This window comes from Platalea leucorodia (genome assembly GCF_965183815.1).
Source record: "Platalea leucorodia genome assembly, chromosome: 5".
In the NCBI taxonomy this organism is placed as follows: Eukaryota; Metazoa; Chordata; class Aves; order Pelecaniformes; family Threskiornithidae; genus Platalea; species Platalea leucorodia.
Window position 1 is genome coordinate 14,861,099 of NC_138827.1, and position 16,863 is coordinate 14,877,961.

The 16,863-nt window shown below is 56.5% G+C and overlaps 1 protein-coding gene across 1 annotated transcript in view; it reads right to left on the bottom strand.

The window, feature by feature from the left end:
* TNRC18 (trinucleotide repeat containing 18) overlaps positions 1 to 16,863 on the bottom strand; it is a 57,209-nt gene that overhangs the window by 26,764 nt on the left and 13,582 nt on the right. Inside the window, 11 exon segments of the mRNA XM_082313719.1 lie at positions 667 to 795; positions 1,254 to 1,390; positions 2,142 to 2,314; positions 2,943 to 3,890; positions 4,388 to 4,811; positions 5,581 to 5,765; positions 6,281 to 6,427; positions 6,640 to 6,845; positions 7,273 to 7,375; positions 10,578 to 12,380; positions 12,795 to 12,920. Of these exon segments, the coding sequence (XP_082169845.1) occupies positions 667 to 795; positions 1,254 to 1,390; positions 2,142 to 2,314; positions 2,943 to 3,890; positions 4,388 to 4,811; positions 5,581 to 5,765; positions 6,281 to 6,427; positions 6,640 to 6,845; positions 7,273 to 7,375; positions 10,578 to 12,380; positions 12,795 to 12,920 (4,381 nt within the window).

The following is a 16,863-nucleotide window of genomic DNA, read 5'->3' on the forward strand; positions in this document are numbered from 1 at the left end:
GAGGTGCCTTCCCATTGGAGGGACTTGACCATCTACGGATGTTTAGATGGCCAATGGTGGTGAGATCCAGGCATCCAAACAAGAGCAGCTGGACTTGCAAAAAAGAAGAAAGCAGAAGACAGAATAATCCAGACACTTCAAAGAGAGAGGTCAGGTGAAACCAGCTCCCACTGATTAAGGGAACAGGAGATGAAGACAGCAGAAACGCAGCAGAAAGGCCCTATGAAGTAGATCACCTCCAACAGTCCTGTCCTTCCAGTTTTTGACATCAGCATCAATTAGCTCTACAGCACCCGCTTGCACTGTCCTTTCTCCTGAAAACACATGAGGACGCGGTCCCCAACATCAAGAGCTCGTGTACAGGTCCCTGCCCAGCCAGCTGCTCCGCATCACCTCACCACCGCTCAACTCAGCCTGTCCTACTTGCACGCAACACCACAGACACGTGCTCTACCAGCGGGGAGGAAGGAGGCTGGCACCGTATTCCCACCGCAAGGACACACTCACGTTAAATGCACACGCTTCCACAACACCACCGCTGCCAGAGACCAGCCTGCCAACACAATGCCACAGTGAGCCCCCACTGCATCCGAGATGCTCTCCCCAAGTAAGACCCTGGTGCAGCGACCCTGACATTTTCCCATCTTCCCCAAATTCCAGCCTTACTTTCCACTCTTGCTGTCACTCTTCCCTCTCTCCTTAATGGGTGACAGAGCGCTTGATCCAAGTTTCCTCTTCCTGGGCCTTCCAGGGCCTCTTCTCGCCAAGCTTCTACTTTTCTCGTCATGCTTTTCCCTTTAAAAAAACCACACGCTTCACTGTTAACCAAGGCAACAAAAAAAAAAAGCAAAGAAAAAAAAAGGCAAAATCAAATTTTGCAACCAAAAAGCAAAACAAACAGGAAAAAAAAGATAAAGCAAATAAATCCAAAAAAAGAAGAAAAAGGGAAAAAAATTAAAAGAAAGCAAGAAAGAACGGGAGTCAACCCAGAACCTTCGCCTGTCACCAAACTGCTAAACTGAGCTGCTGAAGCCAAGGTTGTCTCTAATACGGTCTCCCAGCTGCATTCACCAGTGATCAGGTTGTCATGTCACATAGCCTAGGAGTGTGTTGTGCAAAGCTCTGGCGGACCATACCAGGAGGAGAGGAGAGGAGACAGGGAGGGATGGAGGGCTGTTTTCTCTCCCAGACCGAGAGGCAGTGAAAGTGCCCAGCTGGAAAAAAACAGACCGAGTGAGCAGCCTGCGACTTACTCGGAGTCCCTGCGGCGCTGCAGCTTCACCAGCTCCCGCTGCTTCTCCTTGTACCGGCGCTGCAGCTCCGCCAGCCTCATCCTGTAGTCCAACTCCATTGCATCCATGTTCTCGATGGCCGATTTGATGGAGTACATCTGGGGTGGGGAAGCAAGAGGGGGCAAGAAGGTCAGGACATGTCCAGGCCCCCACCTAGACGAGGGTGGTGCACACTGGGGTGCCCTTGCAATGGCCAAGATCTGCAGCCTGGCAGGGAAGCCCTCCATGCTTACGGTGGAGCAGAGCACCCTCACCCACAACAAGCACAGCCTTAGAGTGGTACCCGAGCAAAACCAGCCAAGCAAAGATGTTCCGTGGCTTATGCATGGGATGCTATCAGCTTTGAGGGACAGCAACCCTGGGAAAGAACCTGCAGCATAAAATACACCTATGGAGTCTCTTCCCTTACTTAAAAAGACAGATCAAAATATTCCCTGTCTTGGAACACTTACTTGCTGGGTACAAAATAATTTGTCAGTCTCTCCCATGGGGAGGACTCAGCAAAGAAAAAGCAAGGAAAAACCCTCCTGCCACTATCTTTATTTATCCCCCCCTGCCAAAGCAGTAACATACGAGTTCCTGCTGGCTTTGTATTACAGACACCACTCCTAGGGCTGCCGAGGGTCCTGCTGAGATCAATGGTGTTGATTCACAAACCAGGGAGGAAGCTAAATCACACCACACTGACTCCTGCGCAGCTACGAACGCAACGTGAGGGAAGCGCCAGCTCGCTTTGCTGACTGCAGAAGGGCAACACAAGCCGGGTGGCAAACTGCAGCTGGAAGAGCAAGCTGCGGTGAGTGGATGCACCGTGGCTTTTCAGGCTCAGCCACAGTAAGAGCTACTTACGGGTTCATCTTTCTTCTGCATCCAGCTGTACTTTTTGTTGGGATTCAGCTCTCGAGGCAGCCGGATGGTTTTCAGACTTTCCATAAAGGGGGTGGAAAGTACTTCCATGAGCATGTGGGTGCTGGCAGCCAGCAAACTCTCCAGCGTTGGCCGGACAGGGAAACTCTCTGGACCTGCTGAGGACAGAAAAAAAAGCTATAGCGGTTCACTCTCCAAGACTGCTCCTCCAGCAGGCACAAGGAGAGGCTGATGTCCCTTTCCGGACCATGGCAGCTCAAGGAGCCTTCCAGCCACCCTTGGCCCCCACTTGAGATCTCCTGTTGAGCCCAGCGATGGTGCAACTAGCAGTTCCCATCACGTCTCGCCTCAGGAAGTTACTGGAAGGTGAGATCTTTTCAGGACCTGCCAAGCTCTTGGAAAGCATCATCTGGAGCTACTGGGGCCTCTTGTGCCAAACCCCGACAGACTGTAGACTCAGTGCCTGCCAGAAGGGTGTTACCCTGGCAGCTCTCGGCAAGTGGGGCTCCGTTTCCGCTACACATACCACAAACTGTCTAGACACAGCGAGGTCCTTTGGAAGGGGAGAGCAGTACAAAGGCCACACGTAGCTCAGCCTACTGCAACAAAAACCCTGCTCCTACTCCATCCAAAGTACTAGCTGCTCCTGCAACTCAGGGCAATGCTCTCCTTGCTGCCTGGCTGAGGTTGCAAGAGATCCCACCTGTGCCTCTGCTCCTCTGCCCACAGAGAGGGAGACCCAACCTGGCCCAAGGCTGACCAGACTCTGCACTCACAACTTACTTTGTATTTCTTGCTTCCTCTTCTCCAGCTCCATCTCTGCAATTTCACTCAGCAAAGTGATCCCTTGCAGGAAGGAGTGCTCCAAGGCCTGGTCAGGTAACACCTCCACCTTCATCTGGGATGGAGTGACGCTGGTGGTAGTCAACAAGGAACAAGCCTGAGGCATTTCTGTGGCAGCCACCAAAGCATTCATCCCAGCCAGTGGGTCGCCTGGCTTGATGTCCAGAGCTGGGATTTGGCAAGAGATTGCCTCCTCCGTGTAGGAAGGGATCTCTGGCCCCTGCTCCCCCTCCTCAGGGGGCAGGCTGGGAAACTCCCTCCCCTGGGGCACATCAGCGCTCTGCAGATCCATGGCTACAGAGGCCTCCTCCCGCTGGGGCGTTAAGTCCATCTCAGGCGGCTCGTTCTCCGCATGCACGAGCGAACCGTCATAGTCCATGTGCACAGAGCAGGTTTCTGCTCCACTCCCAGTCTCTGCCTGAGCCTCTGCTTCTGCAGGGCAGGCCACAACCTGGTAAGGAGGTGGGCAGCTCTGGAGGTCTTCCTGGTCCTGCTCCATAGCACCCAGGGCTTCACCTTGGTGCAACAGGAGATTGCAATTGTCCACATTCTGCACTGGGACGGCTGCAGAGGTGGTGATGTTCAGAGTCCCCATGTCCTGCTCACAGATGCCTTCTTGGCTTTCCTCCATCTGCACCTCTGATTTCACCCTCTCTTCCAAGGACTCCTCTTCTGCTGCTGCTTGGATGGGCTCTAGGATTTTGGACGGAGACAGGTGGATGGGCTTGACCTCTGGGGAAAGCTCCATGTGCTCAGAACCTTCAGCAGGCAGCGGGACGTCAGGAGCCAGGCCATCCGCATCAGATGCTGCGGTAGGCTGGAGGAGGTAGGGATAGTGTCTTCCAAAAGAGGGAGGCAGGGACTGGAATGGATATCCTGGAGGGATCTCTGCAAGACATCAGAAGGGACAGGCTGTGTAATGGCTGGGTCTCCAAAGCACCTCTCTCACTAAGGCATTGAGATGGCTTCCCTTCATCTCTCATCTCTTCCTATTCTCAAGCAGTGGCTGCTTTAAGCACCTCTCTCCTGGTCAAGCTGCCACAGGCATCGGCACCCCAGAGGTCCCTTCTGCACCTTCCCAGCACTCTCCTGCAACTGGAGGGAGATCTGCCTCCTGCATCCTCCTCCCACTGAGACTTCAGCCCTGGAGGAACCAACCCAGGCTCGACCCAAGGGAAGATGACAGCCTACAGCCCCAGGTGCCCCTAAGACCCAGGCATCAATCCAAGTCCATCACACCACCCCTGGTCCTTGCCTCTCCCCTGCCTTGTAGAGGAGTTACGTGGTTTTCTCTAGGGGAAGGGATGGAAGCAGGAAAGAGCCAAGGAGAAAAAGGGAGGCAGGCACAAACACAACGGGACTCTGCCAAAGCAGGGCTCTCTTACCTGGGAACAAGGCCTGATATGGACCAGCAGCCTCTTTTTCCAGCTCCAGGTCTTTCTTCTCCACGGTCTCGGGCACCTCTTCCTTTGGAGGGATGGCAGGGGCAGGGGGTGGAGAGGCAGGGGGTGGGCTGGAAGGATGGGAGCTGGGGGTGGCGGGGTAGGAGTAGGCTGGCTGCGAAGGTGGCTCCTCCATCTTTTGGATCACCTCAGCTTTGAGCACAGACACGGGTGAGGCCCTGGGAGAGAGGGGAGGTGGACTCACAGCCTTGCTGTAGGATGTGGAGGCGCTGGGAGACAGCACAGGTGGTTTTCGGTGCACCAGTCCTGGGGCAGAGGAGGAAAGGCCAGATTTGGCACTGTCCAGGCTCCGTTTCGTCACCTTCTCTTCCATATCTGCACGCTGCTCGTTCACCTTCAACCTCTCCTGCGACAAGAACAAAGCAAAACTCAGCACATCATCTCTACCTGCTCCTGGAAAGCACAGATCTACCACCAAACGAGACCAAAACATGGTCTTATCAAACATGGACCGGAACAAAACACACATTCCTCAGTGCAACACCATTTTAAGGCCAATCTGATGGAGGGTGACACTGATCTGTGATAGCTTTCTTTACAAAGTCCCAGCTCCAGGAGTCATGTGAAGGGTGTCTCAACTTTCACTTGCAACCAAAGCAAACCATTTCTGTGTCTCCAGCCTAGCAAGCACACATGTAAAATGAAGGCTGAAAACCAGATGACCACTATAAAAATTAAATGGGTGTAAAACACCCAAAGGAAAGCTCACGACTTCCAAATTCATTTGGTGAATGGAAGCTGGCTCCAGGACCCAGTGTGATTGCTGCCAGTATTGCAGCTGCTTCTCTGAGCCACTCAGGTTTGTTTGGAGGTGACCAGGGATGAAACCACTCAAGTAAACGTAGACATCCCTAGGGAAGGAATCAAGGTCGTGCTGCTGCTGGACAGCTCTCCTGACAACGCTGCTCAACAGCTCTACACCAAACCCCTCGAAAACCCGCCCCAACTGTGCAGGATGCACTGAATGCCTCATACCCCAGGGGCCAGGGCAGGATCGCTCAACGCATCCATACCCTTGAGACACACCTGCAACACCGGCACAGCTGCTTTTTTCCCCCAGACACCCCAACTTCAGGATCGTCTCATGTCCAAGCAAGAAGCTCCTGAAAACGTACCACGAGCTGGGCGCTCCTCTGTAGCTCCATGGCGTGGGCCGCTTGCTGCTGCAGAATGTACAGCTCATGCTGCCGCAGCAGCTGCTGATGGGAGAGGAGCTGGAGCTGGTGAGCATGCTGGAGGGAGCTCCTGGTTGGGGGGTACATAGCAGGCCACAGTGGGGGCGCCCGGTCCATCAGCTCCGCTGGGGAATGAGCAGAGATGCAGTCAGGGAGGCAGGAGGATGGGATGGCTAGAGGATTAAGGACCACGGAGGGCAACTGTCTCTACCCCAGTCCCAGGGTATGGGGGATGCCAAACATCAGGCTATGCAGAAATGCAACCAGAAATGCAGAGGGGAAAGGGTGCTGTCTTTCCCTTGGCAGCCCCACTCCCACCACCCCGTGGGTCCTGGGGCCATCTGACTTGCTTTGCTCTCTACACACCCTTGCTTTGACTGTCCCTGGCTGAGCCCACGAGTAGTTTCTCCTAACCAAGGACCCAAAGCCTTCGGGATCCTGCAGGGGATGAGGAGCCACTGCTGAATATTATGCATTTCCATCTCTGAAACAAACCTAACAAGAGGGACAGCTCACACCCACCCTAGAGCTGTGGCGGCTGGTCCCCATGGGTACGTATGCTCCCATCTAGCCCTCTCCAAAGCCTGTTTCCTCCACAGCTGTCAAAGCATGGTCCTCAAGGACATGCTCACATCCTTACCGAAGTGTGGCAAGTGCTCACTGGGGATCACAACAAGCTGCCCCGATTGCGGGTCTCTGGCAAACTGGTAGGCGGAAGGGAGAGCTCCCCCCATGGCAGGGGGGAAGCCTGGAGTCATGCCCTGGTGCAGGGAAGGGTGACCGAGTCCTGGAAAAAGAAACACCACAGTCACAACTCAGGGGATGCAGACAGCTCCTACCCACGCGAGAAGCCATCTATCATTTGATTACTCCAAAATACCTCCTTCCCTTTCCCCTGTGATCAGACAGCAGCCTCACTGGGCACTCAGTAACACCTCTCCTTGGATTGCATTGGTGTGAACACCCCATGGACACATCGCTCCCTCCCAGGGCACTCACCGTAGGGATGACCGGCCAGCCACATGGACGGGCTCCCTGTCCTGGGGAGCCAGGGGTGGGCTGCCAAGTGCGAAGCCGGGTCTGCAGACCAGCGCCCGGAGCCCGTCAAGGCTGGGCCTCCCGTCACCATGAGGTTGGAGTTCAAACCATTCGTGGCGCAGCCGGAGGGGTGTATCCGGGCAAAATCTGCCAGCTCCTTGCTCTCTCTGGTCATGGGGGAGGCAAGAGAGAGAGTGAGAGAGGGTCCGAGTGCTGCAGGTTACTGCACGGCTGGAGGAGCCCAAGGGTATAGACCAGTCTGCCGAGCGAGTGTGTTTGCAAACTAGGGTCAGACGCTCAAGGAGAGCTGTGATGGAGGTGGTTAACATCACGTCCAGAATAAAACAGCCCATCTCTCCATCTCTTTGGAGCAGGCATGGATTTGCAGCAGTCTATTAGGACTGCTCTGCTGCGGATTCAGGATCTGCCCATAACCCCAAGGCGCCCCACTCAGCACTCCTCTCTGCACCAGCAAGGCTGGTGCCAGCAGCTCCACCAGGATGGATGCAACCCTGTCCCTCCTCCAGACAGGCTGTCCCCAAGCATGGCTTGTGGCACTGCAGCAAGAGACCCCGTCCCCCTCCAACTGTCTACCTGAGCAGCTTCTCCTGATCCCGCTCCAAGCGCCCTGCCAGGAGGTGGCTGTCCCGGTGGCGGCTCCTCTCATCCCCGCAATCATCTTCCGAGCGTCCATGCCCTAAGAGACAACCCAGCACCATCAGATACGAGAAACAGTCTGGGGAAAGCTGTCCCCTCTCCTCTGGGCATGCAGAGGCAGTACCCAGGGAGCCAGCACAACCAAATGCCACTGTCCCCAAGACTGTATCAGGTTCAAGCCCTAAAGGCCAGGGCAAGGCTGTCTATGTGATCAAGATATTCTCACTAAGGCAGCTGCTGGTAGCACCCAGCCGCATGTGGTTTGAGGTCCATGTCTCCAAGCCAAGGGACCCACTCACCAGGTCAGGCCGGTCCCCCAGGACAGGTTGGCCACCAGCCTGGGAGCAGGAGGACCAACAAGACCATTTTTGCTGAAGGCCAGTGGCAGATTTCCCATCTCAGAAGGAGACAAGGCCCAGCTAAATCCCTGCATCAAATCACGCAGTCCTGCTTAACACATCTTGCGGGGGGGGGGGGGTTATCTTTGCACCTTCTGAAGCACCTTCTGCTCTGGTAAACCAGTCTGGGAACACTTGGTTGGCGCTGAAACCCCGTCTTTCTGCAACAAGCAGAACCAACACTACAGACCCTCACAAAACCAGCGTGTTCTGCTCTGTAATTCAACCTGTTAGCAGGAACCTGCATCCCCGCACGAGCCATGCAACAAGAAAGGGTCTGGCGAGGCAGGGGCACATATGGCAGATGAGGGCAAGAGTCCAAAAAGGGGTGCTGGATGTTTGGCTCGAAAAATGGCTCGTCCAGAATCAGAACAGCTCTTGCAAATACAGCCTGGCACAGTAGCAGCCGCGTCTGTGAGAGGTGAGGAAGCACCTTCACAGGAGCGAACAGCTCCTTGCTGGCCCTGCCAGGACCAGGTATTGGGGCCACCCTTCCCTTATTTTATCCAAGGTCTTCACCCCAGCTGCCTGATTTCAGGTTTGCTTTTCCCTAGTTTTTTCCCTAGCTTCTTTCTTGCATATGCATTTTTCCCTAATTCTCTGTTGCCCTTGTCCATGTTAGGCTTTGGCGAAATGACCCACTCCTAAATCCCAGCCCTCCTTGCAGCAAGCTGCTGGCCAGTCTGTCGGGGCCGGGGGGAAGGTGTATGCTTCCTCCCAGCTCTCGGTGCACGCTGCCAGCACATCCCCTGCCTGGGCGATGCTCTGCACCTCGCAGGGCTCAGCGGCGCAACACGGCCTCGCACGGCTGCACCCTGGCTCCCTGCAGCCCTTTCCAGGGTCCTCGCTCTCCCGTCTGGATAAGGTTTGGCACATGGGAAAGCATCTCAGAACATCAAGTCTATTCTGCTGACAGGCAGTCTTTTCAAGGAGGGCTCTGCTGTGTATTTCCACAAACCTGGACAGCCCGTGGTTTTTTTGCTGTCAAGTCTCCAATTCCCTCAACCTTTACTGTCAGAAGGAATCCAGGAATAAGACAACATCTCTCCCGGCTCCTCTCCCCAAGGCTCCTTCCATGGGCTTCAGGCAGAAAGCAAAGATGCTTTAAAACCTGGCGCACACCTCTCCCTCCCAAAGGACTTTCCAGGGTCACTACGTTTCCTTTGCAGCCTGCCAGGACACTGTGTGCAGTGGCTGTCCCCAACCAGCCCCTCCTTGACTCACTGAATGATGCCCTATGCAGCCTCTGTTGCTCAGTTTTACTACCCAGCCTCTGTGGCACGAGGCACCGGGGCTCGCAAATCCCGCCGGAGCCCCTGCACCCCTCCCTGCCTCTCTGCCAGCAACCCCACTCAGATACAAATCCCCTTCCACTCCCTAGCCCAGGTTTTCCCACCTTGGAGCCCCTTTTCCTATTTATTTTCCCCAATAGATGCCCAACTGCCTCTTCAGCGTTGGCAATATGGAGCAAGCCCTTGGTTAACTCACAGCCTCCCTCCCCTCTTTGGCACAAGGTGAGTTGACACACACCCCCCCCCCCCCAGTCTTTTATTAGAAACATCGCATTTTGTTATTTTACCTCCGCTCCTCCCTCTCCCATCTACATTACTTGCACTCCGTTATTTATAGACGGCTTTATCATCTCTTTCTCATCCCCCATCCAAACACACACACTTTCCTATTCGTCTAATTCCCGCCTAGCCCCCACTCCACCGACAGGACGGTCCCTTTTCTGTACAGACCGATGATTGTCCGGACAGTGAATGATCATTTTGTCTATATATATGAACATGACGCACGGACCACATAGAAAAATTCAATCAGTTATGCATGGAGGAAAGGCTTAGGTCCATTTCCTTGACAACCAAGGCCCAGCACTAAATACTTGCATTTTACTTGCCAAATACTACAGATTAGCCAACTAAAGCCTGCTTTCTCCTTCTTAAAAGGTCTAAACATTCAAGCACCGTCCACTCAGCGCAAGCAAGCTAATGTTATTAGACGAATATCTCCTGGCACACAAAGAGGGGGGGCAGCATTTGGGGGGCGAGAGGAGGAGAAAAGCAGTCTTGTTTTCTGTCTGAAAGCCAACTGCATCACTTAGCAACGAGCCCGGAGGCCTGCCAGAATTCAACCCTTGTTTGCAGCCTTTTAGTTCGGCTCAGTAAATTACATTTAACGCAAGCTGGGAGGGTCTGGGACGATTGAACGGCTGAACAAACAGCTCCCTGTGCTGCCCACAAGGTCCTCAGTTGGCTCCTGCCCGGCCGTGGGGAGGGCAACAGGAGACGATGGGAACAGGGAGAGGGGCTGCTGGCCGGGAGAAACCGCTCTCGCCGCTGAGGTTTGGGAGAGGGGGGCAAAGGCAGAAAAATGGGAAAAGCGAAGGCTAAAAATAGAAACCAAATCATTGCTCGCTGGCCACTCGCTTTGGCATTGCTCCTTGGCATGCCAGAGCCAAGCTCTCCCCGTGCTGGGCAGCCCCCAGGTGTTATCTTGCTACACAAGCCAAGCAGAGCACCAAAACACTCACCAGAGCCATCCCCCTCCTGCCAGCACCATAACTTAAATCAAAACCATGAGATTAAAACACCAGCACAAAGGTGGATTAAGGGGGTTCTCTGTCACCCCCTTCACTAACGGGGATCAAACACATGGACAGAGGGGATGGCATGGGGAGTCCTGCTCCCTGCTGTAGTCTACAACGTGCCCTTGGCTGGGAACAGGAGGCAAAGAGAGCTGAGGATGCCAAACTCAACTTATGCCACAGCCTGCACTGGGTTGCTGCTCTCCCCAGGGAACAGATCCCACAGGGAAGTCCCAAGACAGGTCTGGGGAACCTACCTTTGATGCTGCTGAGAGACAGAGAGCGATCCCGGTCCGCCAAGCTGGGCCCCAGTTTGCTGCTGCTGCTGCTGCTGTTGTCCTTCTGCCGGGCCACGGCCACGGCAATGCCAACGGGCAAGTGCCTCACCTCCACCTCGCCCTGGGAGCCGATGCTCTCACGGCCAAAGGATTTGGCACTCTCGGGTCTCTCAGGGTCCCTCTTCAGCTGCTTTGCTGGCTGCTGTGACAGCAGCTGCTGCACTTTGGAGGCACCCAGCTGCGAAGAGTCCAGCTTCATGTTGCCCAAGCCACCAAAGGGGCTCTTCTTGCCACAGCTCTGCCGGGACGCGGTCTCCTTGGCAAAGCTGCCGCTGTACTTGATGAGGCTCTGCATGGCCGACCCTTCACCATGGGAGGCGGGATGGAGGACGTCCGCGGCACCCCGCGAGCCCACCACCGAGGACCGCGGCAAGCCACTGGGGTCAAGGTAGACCTTCTTGGCTTCCTCCTCCGCCCGGGTGACGTGGTTGTGCTGCGCAGCCAGCACCGCCATCTGTGTGGTGGCAAAGTTGCCCATCTCAAAGGGCTTCCACTTCTGCTCGGGCGGTTTCAGCTGACCGTGGTCCAGGTGCTGCCGGGAGGAGTCCAAAGTGCCATAGACCTTCGCCGCTTCTTTGGAGCTGGATCGCTGGAAGCGGTCCCGCTCGCAAGGGCGATGCTCTGCCTCCGGACTCGGCTTCAGCAAGTCCTTGGAGGCCAGGAACTCCCTGCTCTCCGGAGAGCCCAGCCCTGGCCGGTTGAGGAAGGGCTCCGAAGTGACCTGTCTCTTCAGCGCCATGGAGTTCGCCCTGATCACCGAGCCCTTCTCCCTCAGAGCCTCCATTCTTTTGGCATCGCTGTGGCAAGAAAAGTCCTGGGACAAGAGCGTGCGGGAGGCATCTGCGAGGCACCGCTCAGTGGGCGACTGCAGCACCCCCACCTTGCCAAGGTCCTTGTCCTTCGCCTTGTTGTCGCGGGCCTGTGAGGCGATTTGGATGGGCCCGCTCCTCTCGTCGTAGGCTTCGACCGAAGGCACGAAGGTGGGGGCGATGACTTTGTGCTCCCTCCCCAGCTCCTTGGCCGGTGGGAAGATGGTGTACATGCTGGAATGGACGGGCTGCGGAGGGAATGTCGTGGCCGGCGTCATCTTCCCCGGCTGCGAGGGGTGTGGGGATGGGCAGCTGCAGGAGATGTGCAAAGCGCCCACGGAGGGCAGGAGGGGCTCCCCCCGCTTCAGCCGCTCGGCGTGGGCGTGCGCAGAAGGCCTCATGTTCTCATCATGCCGAGCGGGATCCTTGGCACAGCGGTCCTGCTCGGCACCCAGGACCTTCAGCATGGGGTCCCCACCACCGTTGCAGTTGCTGAGGGAAGAGCTCTGCAGTGGGTTCTTGGACTTGGGTTCCCCACCACCTGCGCCCCGATTTGGCATGTGCTCAGCCAGGAACGGCGAGAGACGCTCGCCAACCTTCACCGCCTTCTCCACCACACTCACTTTCCTGTCGCTGTCGGGCTTGGTGTCCTGCGTGAGGTCTACCACGCTGCGGGGCCGGGGCTCCTCCTTCGGCTTGCCCTCCTTCTTGGCAAAGGGCAGGGACAGATCGCTCCGGCATGCCCGCTCCTTCCCTCCAGGGTCCTTCAGGCTTTCTTTCGAGCTCTTGTGCAGCTGCCCAAGGTCCTTCTCCCGGAGCAAAGTGCTCGACGTGTGGTTGCCCGCAGTCCTCGAGAGGGGAGGCTGCGGGTGCAAAGCGGACTGGCCCGCATGGCTGGACAGGTAGAACCCATCTGCAGAGCAAAAGCAAACAAAATTACCACAGGCCTCCAATCCCTTGAGTCCTACACAGAGACAGGCGAGAGGGGGCAAACCGAGAGGGAACAGGTTTCAGAGACATCTCAGACATGGCCAGGAAGGACCAGGGCAGAGGAGACCAGGCAGGTACCTCCATGTGGCCCAGGTGGGATGGAGGACAGCCCTGTCTCCAATGCACGCTGAGCCAGATTCCCTACAGCACAGCCACATCCAAGACCTTGGTACTGCTAAGACCAGGAAATATCCCTGGATGATAACCCCAGGGGGGTTCCTGCTTTTCACCCTCAACATCCCAGCATCCAGCAGCTCCAGCAGCCGAGCAAGCCCAAAGGACAGGGTGAGCACCTAGGGGTGACCGAGGGGAAGGGCGCGCAGGGACCCAGACTCACCTTTCTGTGACTCGAAGAGGCTATGCTGACCCAGCTGGGCCAGGAGAGGACTGCCAGCGCTGGGGGGCTCGAGGTGGCTCAGGGGAATGTACGACGGGTAGAGCCCGTTAGGCAGATGGGAAAAGCCTGCAGAAAATGGGAAACAGAAGAGGGAAACATGTTTCAGCCCAAGCGGCACGCCGCCTTGGAACGAGCCCCACAGGAGCACAGACTGTTGTGGCTGTCGGTCCCTCGCGCGCCAGGAGCAGCGGCTGCAAGGACGCATGCGGCAATGCACACCGCACACAGCCCACGGTGGGGAGTGCTGCTCGGGCCCCCGCTTCACGTACTGACCCCCCATGGCGGGTCCCCCAGCTCACCCCTTGCACCCCTGCAGGGCTCTAACTTTGCAGCCAGTGGGCTGCAAATGGAGCGTGCTGCTTTCTGAGCATAGCCTTAAATCTGCAGGCTAAATGACCAAACCATCCGGCCGATAAGCTGTTTTATCACAAGTACAGCGACCTGTGGGTGAGGGCACTCCCCAACACACTTCCCGAGCAGGCGTAAGACCCTCTTGCCAGCACAGCTTTGCCAGCACAGCCTGTCCCCGCTGCAGCTGTCCCACACCGGGTGCAGACTTTGGGGAAAGCGCAAGAGCATCCTCCACAGCAGCTCACACAAAGCATAGTTTCACATACCCGAAACCAGTATCTTATCCCTGAGGAAGGCAAAACAGGAGAAAACCTGCTGCCTCCCCACAAGCTGATACAAAGGCAGAGGGTCCCCAAGGCCCAGCTGCTAGAGGTCTGGATTATGTCCTGGACACTGGGGCCTCCTCCAAGAGTGGGCCCCCCAGCAACGTCCTCATGCAAACAATCATCAGCAGCATTTCATCAGTGAATACGATCACCATAATAGTGGTAATAACCCAAGCTCCTGGCTACAGGCAGCAATTCCTCTGCAACACTGCCACCAAATGGCACCCGTGCAATACTACAAACCCCAACGCTCTGCGAGAACCAGCTTCCCAGTTGGTGCCATCATTTAACAACCGATTAAAAGCCATCAGGAGACTCTGAAGGAGCCAGTCAAGCCCTCTGCAACCCTTCTCCCTTCCCCTCCGACCCCATTAGTAACAAACCTCCCCAAAATTCAACAATCCCATTGAAAGCAACCAGGCAATGAGTTTGTCACGAGTCCAGCATTCAACTGGATCAAAACAACATCACACCAAAACCCAACAGCAGACAGAAGTTCAGTCCCCAAAGCTGCACGTGGAGCACCATCTGCGAGAGCTAGTCAATATTTCACATTATTTAGACAGCCAGGATCTCTTTCACATACGTTTGCATCCCAGCACATGTGCTTCACCGACGTGGTGCTCCGCACAGCTCCTGGCCCAGATCCATCACCCAACAGCATCCCAGCAGCATCACCCGCACACACCAACCCTCCAGCAGCAGGACCAGGGGAGCTGGTATGCCCATGAAGTTCAACGCAGAGCCCATTTCCAGCAGGTAAAACTTGCCATTTCTTCTTTACAGGGTGCTGTAAAGGCACTGAGTGAGCACATACATTCACACCTCTCCTTGGTAACCCCAAAACCTTCATATTGGAGCATTTCCAAACACGCTTTCTTATTCCAGGGCTGGAGAGTGCTGGGTAGCACCCAGGGGCACCTACCCCGGGTTAGCTGTGAGCAGCTACACTCCACAGCATGTTTGCCTCGGCCACGCCACCTCCACCGCGCCGCTCCAGCACGGCTGGGCTGGCGACAAGCCAGCATCTGGAGCACGAGCGACACATTTCCGAGGGAACACAAGTCCCATCTGGCAGAGCACATGGTTGCAGCACAGCAACCCCCCCTGGAACATCCCATGCCACACCAGCCCAACAGCCCCAGCCCCAGACATTCCCACATGAGTCCCTGCTCCCAGCCAGACCTCGATCCCAGCTGCAGCCGCTCCAGCAGGCAAGAGGACCAGCATGGAGATTGCAGAGAGACACATCCCAGGCGGCAGACACCACTGTGTGCAGATGCCCATGGCACGTTCCCGTTTGCACATGGTGCAAGGACATGAAACCACCTGCAGAGCTCCAGGAAGGAGACATGATCCAGCCCTGTCATCCAGCACAGGGACACCTGCACACAGCTTAAGCTACTGGTACCCAAAGAGGCATTTTGGCACCAGTTACAGTCCTGGTCCTACTGGAGCAGCTCCCTGCCTGCAGCATCTTATCCTACCCAGGGATAACACAGGGTCAGCCCCAGCCCCAAATGTTCTGGGGCTTCATCTGCAATCAGCATTATCACATCCCACCGCTGGGATCCAGCCTCAGCCTGGGGCTGCAGGAAGAGGAAGAGGAGTGGGAAGGTCAGCTGAAAGGACGAGGAACTGCAGGATGACAGTGGCCGAAGGGCAGATGAAATCCCCTCCAGCTGCCCCACATAAGATGAGGTGTCACAGAGGTTTTCTAGCTGCTGTGCTGGAGCAGGGAGCAGAGCGGTGACAAGTGGCTTCATGTGCAGTCCGAGCTGGGGACAAGTTCAGGTGGACAGGTTGGGGACCCTGCAGGGCAGTGTCACCACACCAGCTGGGGAGCAGCAGCAGAACTGAGCTGGTGCCACCAGCCAAGCCCCAAAGCCACCTCGCACCAGGCAGCCCTTCCCAGCGCCTCCCATGAGCCACAGCAGCAGCGCTGCTCCTGGGAGAGGCGTCCTGGTCCCAGCACAGGGGCTCAAAGCCCATCTCAAGGCTTTGCAGGTGGGGAAACTGAGGCACAGGCAGGTGCAAGGACCTGCCTGCATCACCCAGCTGACCAGCAGCAAAACCAGAGAACCACCTGAACCCCAGCCTCCGGTTTACCAGCAACACTGTTTTCCCTTCCTAAATGCCCGGAGGGAGAAGCTGCCTGGGCTGTATTTACCTGGCCTGTTCCCTGCCAGGAACCAGAGCCGGGGCAGGGGGGACGCATTCGAGCCACAGCCTTCCTGGGGATAAACCCAATGCAAATCCAACCCTGAGGCACTGCCAGAGCATCCCTTCCTCCATACAGCCCTCCAGCAGCAATGCTGACGGGCTGCTGTAAGACTCGCACACAGCCCGAAACCTGCTGCCCCGCTCCCCCGGGCAGGACTGGAGGTGAAGCTGCTCGTTCATGCGCTAAGTAGCTGCATTTTCAGGAGCCGGCTGCGGGCAAGTCACTCCCTCCTTGGATCTCCGTGCCAGAAAGCAACGCCAAGGGGAGAAACTCTACCGCAGTGAGCAACGCACAGCTCACCCCAACCATGGGCTTCTGCCAGGGGAAAGGGAGGGGAAAGGGGGAAACCACAACCATCTCCATCTGCCCGGGGCCAGAGCATTTGCTGAACCAGCGCGAGATCCTTTTCGCCCAGGGACACGCCGACAGGTCTCGGCAAGCTGAGCCACACTCCTCCAGCGGACTGCTCGCCCACAGGCGGGCTGGCACCATGGCGCAGGCAGGGAGGCGTGAGTCGGCAGCGCTGCCAGCACCAGACCTGCTGTGCCCCCCTTCCCTTCCCTGCCACGCCACACCAAACGCGCGTGCCCATCAGCACGGCCTGGGAAAGGCACCACCAACACGAATCCCATGTGGGCACTTTGCCGGCATGGGCACACATGATCCAAAGCAGTCCAGCTCAGAGGGTAAAAGCGTTTAAGGAGCACAGAGATCGTCCCTCAAGCCACCTTAACCCTGCAGGAAGGCAATGGCTGGCAGCCAAAATACATGTCCCTGCTCGGCTCCACAGCGATGCTTCAGTGGCTGTAGTGGATGGGCACAGAGAGGGGACACACACCCATCCCCTCCTTCCCAGCTCCAAGATGCACTGGTAAAACATACCTGCTTTGCACGATTGAGACATAAATCACTAAGGGCTGTTATTAGAGGAACTTGGCGGGTGCAGATGTGTCAGCCCAGTTGAAAACATCTTCGTCTTTGCTCAGCTCTCCAAAACGGCATGGGGTGGGGGGGGGGGAAGAGGTATGGCCGGGTGACTCACCACCGAGAGGGGATGTGACTGATGGGGAGATGAGATACCAGCGACCGCACAAACCGCACACAAAAC